Source organism: Apis mellifera, linkage group LG11 (assembly GCF_003254395.2).
Source record: "Apis mellifera strain DH4 linkage group LG11, Amel_HAv3.1, whole genome shotgun sequence".
Lineage (NCBI taxonomy): Eukaryota > Metazoa > Arthropoda > Insecta > Hymenoptera > Apidae > Apis > Apis mellifera.
In genome coordinates, this window is record NC_037648.1 from 11912843 (window position 1) to 11926023 (window position 13181).

The window sequence follows — 13181 nt, forward strand, 5'->3', positions numbered from 1 at the left end:
TTAGCATTTATATATTTTTTTAAAATTTAAAAAAATTTATTAAAATTTTATATCCACACATTGATTAATTACTTCAAGTAAATGATTGTTTTCAAGAGCAGCTGCTACTCTTTCTTTATCAGCCAATTGTTTATTTACTGCTGTCTCTGATATATGAGTACCCGGAGTAATTTCAACACTAACTTTAAATCTTGAAGGTAAAACTCGCAATAATTGTACTCTAATTGATAAGCCAATTAATGTTGCCATACTACAATGTGGTATTGTTGGTGTAAATTTTACATGAACTATGTTTGCTTTATTATCAATCTAGAATCAAATAAAATTATTTTTACAGTGATTTTTTTCATTAATTTAATAATATTACCTCAATAAGACTTTGTTCTACCACATTTAATTCTTCTAAAGTTAAAGGATGTTCAGGATCATTAATATTTCTAATCATATCTGTAAATAAAAAATTTATTAGAAAATTAGATATATTACTATACTAGTTATACATACCAAAAATTTCTCGTGCATCAAATTCATCTACAATATCTTCATCTTCATCTTCTGCCGTAATTTGTCTTTCATCTATTTTTTTATATAATTTGGGATTAATATTTTCCAATTTATCACCCATTTTTTCCATTAAAAATATTAGATTTACATATTTTTATATGAACATCGTTAAATTAAATTATTTTCTTAGTTTCAGTATTAATTTTTATATTGATATAATGAAATTAACCTAAAATTAATAGATTTTTTTTCTTTTAAAACAATAATGCAATATAAGAATGAAGAGAGTTTAATAGTCAAATAAAATCTAATATCGTATTGCTTTTTGTTAATACTATTGTTAATAAAATATGAAAAATATGAATATATAAAACAATTATTATATTATAAACTTATAACGATCACGTTCTATCGAAACCATTATCGAAGTTTGCACATGCGCTATTATGGCTGCTTACAGTGTTGTTCCGTGATACATAATAAAGTGGCATATGTATATTTTTATTTTAGTGAATAATTTAATATATTCTAAATTATTAGAAATATTTTAACATTTATAATTTCAAATTATTAATATTGTATTTAACAAAGTTTTATTTTTTTATATTTACATATCAAAACAAGGTAAAATTATATATTATACAGGGTTATGTGCATGTTTTTCAAATTTATATTTCGTATTAAATTTTCTATATATTTGTGATAAAAAAATATTATTTGTAGTTTTAAAATGACTACATCTCTTGCGGAACAATTAAAGAAATTAAGAACACCTCAAACTGGAATATTGCTTCAGGATAAAAAGCGTGCTAGTTTGTTATTTGATCCTAGAGAAGCTGCTAATTTAGATAGAGAAACAGTTTTAAGTATAGGTAAATATAAAATATTATATTTTATACATAAAATATATATCTTTTTTATCGAAAAAGTAATTAATGTACATTAATTTTTCTTAGGTCAGAATGGATTACAAGAATTGACGAAATTATCAAATCTATTTTTAGAATTTGAAAATACTCTTTTTGCACAAAGTTCATTGAATCTTGAACGTGCTATACAAGATATTAAAGTTAACAAAAAGTTAGATGGAGAAATTGAAAGATTTCTTATATTTTTATCTCCTTATTTTTTGCTTAATGTTGCTCACAAAGCTCTCGAGTGGCTTATATATAGATTTCGTATACATGAATTTAATAGAGATCAATTTTTGCTTCTAATATTACCCTATCATGAAACTCGGATGTTTATAAGAGCATTACAATTATTAGATCTATCTGATGAAGGAGATAATTGGCATTGGTTACAACCTCTTCAAAAGCCTGGTGTTCCCTTAGCTTCAATAACATTGATTAACCGTATTAGTTCTGATAATGCTTTGTTAAAATTAATTTGCAATCATGTTGTTTTTGCTACTAAAATACATTCTGAATATGCCACTTCTTTAAGTACTTTGTACGCGTTTTACACAACCTCAGTATTAGGAACTATAGAACAGGTATCTATTATTTCCGAAGTACAAATAGGTTATATGATATCAACTATTTTAAAAGGTTTAGAAAGTTCCATTGCCGATTTTGCAGCCAGCACTTACATGATTCTAGCAAAATTAATGTCGAAAGTGAAACTGAAGGACGAAACTACGGAAAAATTGCTTTTAAAAATATTCAAGAAAACTTACCTGAAAGAGGAAGCGTTACTTTTATTATTTTTTTTGTATAATATACCAGTTCATCAGCTCACTACAGTACCAAAAAGTCTTGCAATTCGATTATCTGAGTTATCTTGGTTCATCGAACTCGCAATTAAATTTCAATCGTCTAACATAAATATATTAAAATTCATTGTACCATTGTTGCAAACGAATTGCCGCATGATTTTGGAAGATCCATTAGGAACAATTCGAGTACAGAAAATGGTGAACGAAATATTAACACGAATCAAATTGGACGATATAGGAGTGGATACTATCCTATGGAATGTATTACAAAAGGAATTTCTTTCGAATGATGTGTCAAACGAAGCGAAAGATTTTCTTGTGAAATTGTATCACAATCTCGAAAGAACTTATCCTGAAAGATTTGATGATTATTTAAAAGGACTGATGAAACGTAGCGATACGGATAAAAATTCAAAATTAGCATTGGAATTTATCACATCTTGGCATTTTGGAGCCAGAGATACGCAAGAGGTTGTAGGAATTCTTGACAGATTGATCCATATTAGTCCGGAACAAAGAATTATTGCGTTGCAAACGTTGGCAGAAACCGATGTAGATATTCCTGAAAGTTTTCGAGAGATGATGACGAATACAATTCAATCTAGATTTAGCGACACCGAAGTGGATGTAATCAAAGCTTTACTATCTATTTCTACGAAACGTTTAACAGTTTTATTATCTGCAGATATTCTGATCGACGAATTAAAAATATTATTGTCGACTTGTCATAGTACTAGCAGGAAAATACTAGCAAAACCAGCGTTAAAAATCTTGTTGGAACTCTGTGAAGTTGGTGACGATACTAGCGTTTTCATAACATCTTTACCATATTTATTTCCAAACGATGATGCAGACGTAGATATCACAATGGAAGTATTGAAGTCAAATTTCGCCAAGAATAACGTGTACATGCAACACGTGCAGAAAGATTTAGGAAAATCACCGAATGCAGAAGCGGTTTCATCAGCATCTTTTCACAACATTTTAAACTGGGAATTATTACCTCCAACTGATAGTATATTGAGCGCAATGAAACAACAAATCGCACATGGTGATGCAGCTTCCATGTTTTTCAATTTGATTCTATTGGGCTCTGTATGCAGAGTACCTGTAGGATCTATACAACCGGAAGTAGCGCGAGAGGTGATTGAAATGGCCACAGAGATGATAAAAAAATACCCGCAAGTAAAGATGTTGCAGAATTGTAATAATATTACCGGAAATAATATACAAACCGCTATTGAATTGACTTCTCAAGGAGTTTTACCATTGCAAGTAGGCACTTATGTTCTGGAGATGGTTCACAGACGTCTCGATTTGAAATCCAATCCGACAATCGATTTCGAGAATAATCAACATCGTAGTAATTTAATTTTGAGACTTCTCGAGATGTTCTTTGAGGGAATAGAGAATAAGTATTGGTGCAAGCATTATTCTCGTTGTTTACAAATATTCTTTCAAAGACACTTCGCCACGATGAAAGATCTCGTGCGTTTTCTCTCCCAATTGTACATAAAACCTGTAAAAGTTCAAACTTCTTTTCATTGTTTAAAAATAACAGAGGTACTTTTGAAACAAAGTAAATCCATTCAATGGGCGTTTCAAGATAAAGTTTTTGTTACGAATTTGTTGCTTTCATTAGCTAGAGACAACAACGAGTGTCGGATAGCATCGTTGAAGATTCTCGAGATAATTATACACTTTGCTGTCATAACGATAGATCCTTTCTTATCCTTGTTGCAAGAGCTCAATAACAGAAATCCAGAAATATCTCTTGATCCTGATCAACTATCTTTATCTCTTTACGTTCTACTATCACCTGATCCAGACGTGTGCAGTCAATTGAAATCAGATCTTAGGAAAAATCTTCAACAAGCCCAACAATTGTTATTCGAGATTGTAATGGATAAACAAAGTCCATTGCACATCAAGTCCCAACTTTTGGATATTTTAGCTTACGTCAATGGATCTATGATACTTGAACAATTAGCTCCTGTTGGATTACAACTTCTCCAAATTCTTCACACAAATTCCAAGAACAAATCCGCAGGAAATATATTGAAAAATATACTTCAAAGGTTCAATAGCGCAACCGTAAAGGCTCTTACTGTTGAACAAGTGTGGCAATTGTTCGAGGCCAACATAGAGGAGCACGAGATAGAAATTGTCACAGAATCTGGTGTTCATCATTCACCAAGTATTATCCTTTTGAAGCAGATAGAAAGCACGTTCTTTGAGAGCGCAGGAAAAGTTTCTATCCATCTTCAGAAAAAGATTCTAGCTAAATTAGTGGACGTGGCCACGGTATGCGAAATGACAAATGTGATTTCTACGACTAACAGAGCACTCAGAAAGATACAGGTAAATGCACAGCTTATAGTCGACGAATTGAGGATCATGTGGAATTTGAAGAACGTCGAACCTAGCAACACGAGTATTAAGAATAAAAGACGACTCAGCCACATTCATTCGCCCCCTGATCCAACGATCATAAACAGAAAGGAATGGAAACGTGGCGTCACTCTCTTAGAATTTGCCCAACAAGCGGACAATATTGAGCAAGAGGAATTGCTTTATCCGATTCTTTTCGATTTGCTTAAAAAATGCCTGAGTTTTGAAGAGCAAAGTCCCATAGAATACACGAATCAATTATTATTGTCCATTATTCACCGATTGACAATTAAAAAACTGCCTATCCGTGACGCTCATCTCCAGATAGATCTGATCACTCAATGTATCAGAACTTCCAGGAATCCTCAGACTCATCATCACGCTCTGTTAGTTTTGGTAGCATTGTTGAAGGTCGTCGACGTACGCTGTGCATTATATACCATTATGCCTATCTTCACGTTCATGGGCAGTTCTGTGGTGCGTCAGGATGACGCTTATTCGATCCAAATAATATCCAAGACCATCGAAACCGTAGTTCCCATAATAAATGCGGCTGAAAATGAAAATCACGCTTGTGAGCTTTTAAGGACTTTCATCGTTTCATTACCAGATATACCAGAGCATAGACGAATGCCTCTATTCGTTAAATTATTGCAACTTTTGGATAATTATTTTTATTTGTATTACTTGCTAAGTTTCGAAAGTCATGTTATGTCCAGAACCGTGCGCGTCCAAAATATATCAGAGCAAAGATTAGAATTTGCTCTCCAAGTATCTCAAGAGTTTTTACCTATTAAGATTATTCAAGTTTGCGTGAAATTGACTCAATTCATGAAAGAATTGCCCATGGATATGGAAGACGAAGAAGGTAAAAAAGTTGCATTGTCTTTTAAATATAAACATATATTTGATGTTGTTAACAGTAGCCCTAAGCAATTAAGACATTATAAGTACACGTTGGTACAATTTCTGAGCAATTTGTTGTCATCGCCTGATTTCATTAACAAGGTTGCTGAATTGGATTCTGATCAAGTGGATGAAATAAGACCGTATTACGATCAATTGATCGTTGAATTGATTATATTGATTCAGAGTACTTCAAAGAACGCTGATAAATATCAAGGAAAATCGTTCGGGAAGTATTGGAAAGTTCTTTTACATCACTTGTATGATGTGTTAGATTTGGTGAACAATTTATTGCCAAATGGAATATTTTTAATCAGCATTAAACGGTTAATAGAACATGATTTGTTAACAGTAAAGAGGAAAGCTTTGGATCTTCTCAATACGCGTCTTCAACAGCGAAAATTCAGCGAGGGCGATTATGAAGATTTGTTAACATTGATCGATTCTTTATTACAAATAATTCCAGCGAAAGAAAAATCTGAAACACAGGAGCAAGAGATTGTTCAACAAACTGTTTTGATTACTATAAAATTATTGGCAAAATTGTTGGCTAGTGAACATCCTATACTTTTCAAACCAGTAAGTTTATTATTTAAAATAAGAAAAAATATATTAAATATATAATATTTGTTTCATACTTTTTATGTTGTTACAGATTCTTGAAATGACTACTGAACTTTTAAACACGAGAGAAGGACCCGTGCTAGGTAGTGCTGCACTTTGTGTCGCAGAATTATGTAGTTCTATGCGTATTCATGCGATACATTCGTTAAATAAATTCGTACCAGCGATTTTGCGATTGTTAGAAGATCATTGTCACCAAGGTGTACCAGATATAATAGTTATCAGTATAGTCAGCGCTTTGCAAAAGATAGTTGAATCTGTTGGAAACTTCTTATCCTTATATCTAGATCAATTATTGTTTCAACTAGCAAAATTGAATTCTATATATACTGATACCGAACATCAAAAGGTATGATTTAACAATTTATCATATTTTAAAATCAATTCACTACATTTTTCTTATAAATCCTATATTTACATAAATCATATTGTACGAATGTTAAATAATATTTTTCTTTATTGTAGATCAACATTGTACAATCCAAACTGAATGCAACCACTCAAAAACTTTCTTCTTGTATACCTTTGCGAATATTATTGCCAGCTGTTAACAGGACATACACAACATTACTTGAAAAGAAAACATATAAATGTATCCCAGCATTAATGAATGTATTAGCCGAATCTTTCAATAGTGTTCAACCAATTGACATAAACACAGCTATACCGGATTTGGGTACTTTCTTCCTAAAAATTTTGCAATTTCGTGAAGATCTTTTTAATTCGGAAGATCTCATGGAAATAGATGAATCGGAATTGATTATGGAAGACGTGATAATCGTAGAAGAAAGTGCCAGCAAAGCATTGGTTGCTTTGGTATTAAAATTAAGTGAGACTACTTTTAGACCACTTTATTATAAATTATACGATTGGGCTGCCAGAAATCCACAATATAAATTACGGAACATCACGTTTTATAGGTACGTCAATTAAATAATTTAAAAATATTTTTTTTTCATTCATAAAGTTGTATATTGAACAATTTTGATATATTTTTTTGTAGACTTTCAGCTAACATAGCAGAATGTCTGAAATCTCTTTTCGTTCTCTTTGCTGGTCATTTTCTCAAGCATGCGGCAATACTATTAAGCAGTAATAATCCAATGATTAACGAGGAACCACAGGAGAACACTTTGCCCGAAGAATCGAATAAAATCGAATTAGTCGAAGCCATTTTATTGACTCTTTATCGAGTCTTCAGTTACGATGCGCACAATTTCGTGAATCAGGAAAGATTTGATGTACTGGCTCAACCAATTGTGGATCAATTGGAAAATACTATGGGCTCTACAGAGGATTATCAAAAGAGAGCGAAGGAATTAATTGTACCTTGTATCGCAGCATTTGCCAGTGCCATTCCCGATGATTCTTTACACAAACAATTAGTATATCAAACATTATTAAAGACAAGACATTCGAAACCGTATGTTAGAAACGCAGCAACGAATGCAGTGGTAAGTAAATGTTTATTTCTTTTTGAATCAGCTTTTAGCTTTAATTGATCGAAAGTAGTCAATTAAAATTCATTTACAAATTCAATTACAAACACAGAATTATGATTAATGATGGCATTCAATCAAATTCATGAATAAATATTTGATTAATGTTTTTTTTTCCTTTTTCTTTTTTTTTAATGAATAGGTTGAAATTGTAAGAAAGCTTGGCGAAGATTTTATGCCACTTCTACCAGAAACTATACCTTTCTTAGCAGAATTATTAGAAGACGAAGACGAAGGTACAGAGAAGTGTGCGCAAAATGCGGTACGCACTCTTGAAGAGATCTTAGGTGAACCTTTGCAAAAATATTTTTAAATATTTTTTTTAGTTTTTATGTAATTAACTTTTTAACGAAATTATGAAATATGAAACTATCATTTTTACGTAAAAATAAATATAAACGAAATACTTATAAAAGCAAATATATTATGAAAACATCAGTTTATTCTTAACTTAGTCACAATTTGGACGAAATATAGAATATATTATTTCCTTACATTATAATACATTATCGTAAGTATTCGTGTTGCGTATGTGTACATGTGTTTGTATAATGTGTACGTAATAAGTGTACGTAGATCGTGGCACTAACTAGGCGCCTGGTTTTCTAAATATTGACAACGATTCATATTATAAACGGCGACGAACATATTTATAATCTTTTCTTTCGAGTGCGTCCCCGAAAATTTCACGGTTGTAGAACAGATAATAATATTTTTTTTTTCAATCCTTCTTTTTCATTCGGAAAAAAACGTGAAACCATTGAAATCAAATATACGAGTCTCTTAAGATATTTTTGATTCAATGACAAATCCTCCCGGAAATTCAGAAGAGAGAAAAAAAAAAAAAAAAATAGCGATCGATGCCCTTCGACGATTTACTTTTTAGAGATCCATTTTTGTTTGGAGATCATCCTCGTGGAAAAAAAATGCAACGTAGGCCTTCTCTCACTGACGCTTTGGGCTGGCACCGTGAAAATTTAACTGTCCTGATCCTCGTGCAAATCACACTTGTGGCACTTCAGCCGCGTTCCGCAAGGACATCTCTTCGCCTTGCTCTATCGTTGGAACTTTTCTACAATTTTAAATTTTTCATATTAGAAAAATATATTTAAAAAATTCGAAAGTCTATGAAACTTTGACTTTTCAAATTGAATGGAAAAAAATGTTCAATGTTACATTGAGGGAAAATTCAGATTAAACGAAGAATATATTACCAAATTATTCATTTTTATGGATAATTGAATAAGCGACAAAAATCAGAACTTTGAAGCGGTCAATTGATTGTACTATTATTCTCTCACCTTTTCCTATACTGGAAGATAATATACACAATGATGGCGTTTCCAACGAACAGAAGAGCAATCAGGACTGTCGGCAAGACAACGTCTGTAAAATAAAAAAAAAGCAAAGATTAATGGTAAATTTACATCGAGTCGAAGAAACTTTCGTCTTTTGATTCGCCATTTTGCGGTTCACGTTTCCTCGAAGCACATGGCACAGTGAACTTTGTACCCGGACTGACTAATCGATCGAAGTTTGCTTAACTCGCTCCCAATGTTTCCGCGCTCTGATAATCATTTGATCGAAACCAATGTAAACGAAGACATATGTATTTTTTTTTGATGATTATATTACTCTAGAGATCTCTATGAGATAATATTATTCGAAGTTGATATTTGATCATTGTGGCTTATATATTTCTTTGTTTTCTTAAAAAGTAATTCAATTTTTTGAAATTATAGAAAAGTTGGATCTATTTATTTTGGATTAATCTTTTAAAAAAGTTTAGATCGATGTTTTTAAAAAATGGTAATCCAATAATAATTAGATTCTCAATATCGATGAAATTAAATATGTCACGAAAAAATCTTATATAAAAAAAGTAATTTAAAGTAGGTATATTGATAACTTGTATTAGCAAAGATAATAAACATCTTATTTAGAATTCCTTATTTGAAATTAACATATTTGCGCGAAGGAAGTTAAATAACATATTTTTTTTTCAACCAACGACGAATGATAAATAAAAGATTATAATATAAAAAAAAAAAATTTATCAAGAAATATCGTGACATTATAACAAAAAACGAGATGCATGTTAATTACATTTAACAATACTCTTGTTAATATTGATCAGATAAGCCGAATGGATTTAATTCAATAACTCTGTTCTGTTTTCCAGCCATTCAATCATGACATTCAACCTGACATTCGATGCAAAATCCATAATGGCTAATCAATGTATAAATCACTCTATTTATATTGAAATCGAATTTTTAATTACATCTTTACGATCTTTCGAATTTTTTTTTTTTTTCTGAAATTATCATATCGTTAAATATTTATTTCTTTAATTATCTAACAAATATAAGATTAATAACAATTAATTTTAATTTCGTCATTTAGAAGAATCTTTCAGTTTATTTTGCCTTAAATAGAATTTATCCTTAAATTCGATAAGATTTGTCGAGATCTGTCGGCTTCATGGCCGATATCGAATTATCAATAAAATGAAATTCACCGAAGCAATTTAAATGCAATAAATGTAAACAATGATAAATATAGATAAATAAGATTTTCGCAATTTTTAATGAATGTGTTTACACGAAATTCAAAAATTAATTTCCAACCAAAATGAATCGATCAATCAAATGGAATATAATTTTTCTGATAATTATTCCAAGAAAAATTAAACAAATCACATCCACGTATCAATAATCAAGTCTTCAGATTTGGACAAAATAATTATTGCGAAAAATTTTTTATAGCTATAAATTATATTTGTTCAAAATACAATTTGTTTGATTTAATATCTTTGACACGATAATTTATTGATAGTTTAACAATATTGCTAATAAATTATATAATAACAAGATTTATTGATATTGTAACAAGATTTAAAAAGAATAATTGATTTTTTCCGACAGTCAACGAACAACAGAATAGAATATTAAATTTTTTTGTTTAAAAAAAGCAGACACAAGATAAATAATATATCTGTATTTATTATATCATTTTAATACTCATTAAATCTGATAATTCTAAAGTATTAAATAAATGCAAATGAATATTTTCTTCTAAACGCCAAATTATTATTTCGATCTATTCATAGTGTTTTATATAATTTCATAATTTTCCACGTAAATATTTACTATCCATTTTAAATAAATTAAAAAAATTTTAATATGATAATAATTTAACAGGTGATATATTCTATGACGCAGATTTCTGTTTGCACATTTTTAAAAATGAATGAATCTTATTTGAATCTTATTTATTTATACGTAAAAAGAATAGACAGACAGAATTTTTCAATATTATCGATTTAGTACAATCAATTTTAAAATTAATACCATTTCTAAAAGATTGTGAATAAAAGATGCGTAAAACAAGATTATGAAGCGTATAAAATAATTGCATTATTGACAATAGAAAAAGGAAGAAGAAAAAAAAAAATAAAAAAATCGCGTGTCAGTCATCGACAAAATTATACTTATTATTAAGCTTTATAGCTAGCTGTCATTATATAATACATGTATATATCCAGATAATAATTTCAAATGTTAATTCACACGTTATATGGCAATTATGAGAATTTTTTTGTTTTAAATTTCAATATCATTGTTCAAGAAATTGCCAGAAGTACATAATGTTTTATTAGAAAAAAAAAAAGAAGATTATACCGATAGAATACGACTTCCGCTTCATTATTTCCTATTTTATTTTCGTATCGTATTGTCATATCGTTATGTCATAATTCGAATTTAACAAGATGCAACGTGGAATGATAACAATGAAAAAAGTAATCTTTCGTTGTAAAACGTACGTAACATAATCCAATGATGATTCGTCTTGAAAACATCACTCGCCTCACAAACGATTAGAACTTTTCCTCGCGAAATTTTCACACGCGAAGAGAAATTTCAACTGGTATTAACGATTTTCAGAAATCATTCGATGAAAAGGGGAGAAAATTTGATTAATAATCGGATGGAATGATAAAGAAAACACTTTGAAAGAAAAAAATATATTGGAGGAAGGGTTTTTACTAACCTACGACGTAGTCTGATTGCTTCATCATTGCTGATTGCGCCGAATCCATAATGTTCCTGTTACCAACCGCGACTGCGTCCTCGCCTCGTCCAATTCTAACCCCCGTGCCAAGGATATTGTCCCCGGAAAGGCTGGACAACCGATTATGGTCGTGTTCCGTTTTCAGGATCAGCGCTGATGTGGCTGTTTAAATATCAAACAGAAGATATGATTTCATTGGATGGGAAAAATCAATAGTTGACTATTTGAAACGAATCTAAGTTTGATGGCCCAAAATGGCTTCTCGTTCAACGCGAACGAGATGATAAATTTCTATGGTTACGGATATAAAATCTTTTGTAAAGATGGCGTTAGATAATTTTCAGGATATTTTTTTCTTTTTTTTTTTTTTTTTTTTTTTTTTTCCCTCTGGGAAAAAGAGAGAACCGGAAATTACAGCGAAATTACTGTGCATTTATAAGATTTTCATAACTCGAAGTTATGAAAAATTGATGAATTCCACTTTTCCACAATTTCGAAATTTTAATATCAAAGTATAATTAGACTTTTATGAAATGAAATAATTTATTAATATTAATGAACTGACTGTGTTAATTTTTTTTTTTTTCAGAAGAACATAAAATGTATTCTAATTTTCAATCTTTTTTCAAGTGGATATTTACAGTATTAATTGACACAATTATTATAATTGGTATAATTATATTCTAGGAGAAGTATCTGATCAAATTATGATTGAAAGAGAATGATTGTAGGAAGTTGTTTCAATTATAAACTTTTTAATTAATATAGATAATATTATTAAAAATTTTAATTTAATAATTATATATATATATAAATGTGTATATATATATATATGAAAATATGAGCAAATATTTTAAATTGATATTTTAAATTGATAGCGATTTTGAAGGACATGCGAATTTACAATTTAAACATAAAAAAAAAAAACAAAAATAATAAGAAATTCGATAAGAAATTATCTTCTCCGAAGAAAAATGATCGATAAGATAAGTGATAACTTGGATGATTTCAGACTTGGATGACATAAAGTTTTATACTTGTTAAACTTCGTGGAATAACATACATGTTTCAGAAAATTTTTTTCAATCATTATTTTTCGGTTCAAGATTTCAAAATCAATAACAAAAAGGAATAATAAAAAGCCTATTCAACTTTTTCATTGCAAATTGATTACTAAAAATTCGTTGGAAATAAAATAAAAAATAAATAAAAAACGAATAAAACTTTTTTATACCAAGGTGTCAAGGTAATAAATTACTTAATCATTATTTTATTTTCACTGAAGTATGGACAAGTATGCGTTATCGAGTATGTTTCAAATTAACGAGTGTTGCGGCGTTAATAATTTTTATCGTTAAAACCGGAATGGGTTGCAACGAATACACGATGTAATTGGCCATTTTACCAATTATCACATTATATTCAATTAAATTTTTCCTATTTTCCCCAATTAATCATTCCCTTGT

General features: G+C 29.8%; 3 protein-coding genes across 5 annotated transcripts in view; 1 reads left to right on the forward strand and 2 right to left on the reverse strand.

Moving 5' to 3' along the window:
- Positions 1-14: 14 nt before the first annotated feature.
- On the reverse strand, positions 15-937 carry LOC552791 (MIP18 family protein galla-2). Its single transcript, XM_625166.6, has 3 exons — positions 505-937; positions 368-447; positions 15-309 (listed from the first exon to the last, which is right to left on the reverse strand). Exons 1-3 carry the CDS (start codon positions 632-634, stop codon positions 40-42), a joined length of 480 nt encoding a protein of 159 aa, XP_625169.2. The 5' UTR covers positions 635-937; the 3' UTR covers positions 15-39.
- Positions 938-951: 14 nt separating this feature from the next.
- LOC410319 (HEAT repeat-containing protein 1) lies at positions 952-8492 on the forward strand. Of its 3 annotated transcripts, XM_393800.6 has the most exons (7): positions 952-1128; positions 1228-1376; positions 1461-6097; positions 6174-6491; positions 6608-7062; positions 7146-7596; positions 7784-8492. In XM_393800.6, exons 2-7 carry the CDS (start codon positions 1235-1237, stop codon positions 7952-7954), a joined length of 6174 nt encoding a protein of 2057 aa, XP_393800.5. In that variant the 5' UTR covers positions 952-1128; positions 1228-1234; the 3' UTR covers positions 7955-8492. The 3 variants fall into 3 exon arrangements, with proteins under 3 accessions (XP_393800.5, XP_006566382.2, XP_006566383.2); XM_006566319.2 differs by lacking the exons at positions 952-1128; positions 1228-1376 and having other exon boundaries at positions 1678-1999; positions 2085-6097; XM_006566320.3 differs by lacking the exons at positions 952-1128; positions 1228-1376 and having other exon boundaries at positions 1860-1999; positions 2106-6097.
- Positions 8046-13181, reverse strand: part of LOC726407 — a 28458-nt gene continuing 23322 nt past the window's right edge. Inside the window, exons 7-9 of the mRNA XM_001120691.5 lie at positions 11695-11877; positions 8943-9027; positions 8046-8713 (exon numbers count right to left, since the gene is read on the reverse strand). Coding sequence (XP_001120691.3) covers positions 8644-8713; positions 8943-9027; positions 11695-11877 — 338 coding nt within the window. The 3' untranslated portion in view covers positions 8046-8643. The remainder of the gene's footprint in view (positions 8714-8942; positions 9028-11694; positions 11878-13181) is intronic.

Coding starts and splice junctions, on each gene's coding strand:
- LOC410319 (XM_393800.6), top strand. CDS start 1,235: ATGACTACATCTCTTGCGGAACAATTAAAGAAATTAAGAACACCTCAA. Junction 7,063..7,145: donor CGGAACATCACGTTTTATAG/GTACGTCAATTA, acceptor ATTTTTTTGTAG/ACTTTCAGCTAACATAGCAG. Junction 7,597..7,783: donor ACGCAGCAACGAATGCAGTG/GTAAGTAAATGT, acceptor TTTAATGAATAG/GTTGAAATTGTAAGAAAGCT.
- LOC552791 (XM_625166.6), bottom strand. CDS start 634: ATGGAAAAAATGGGTGATAAATTGGAAAATATTAATCCCAAATTATAT. Junction 448..504: donor TGATGCACGAGAAATTTTTG/GTATGTATAACT, acceptor TTTTATTTACAG/ATATGATTAGAAATATTAAT. Junction 310..367: donor TAGAACAAAGTCTTATTGAG/GTAATATTATTA, acceptor ATTTGATTCTAG/ATTGATAATAAAGCAAACAT.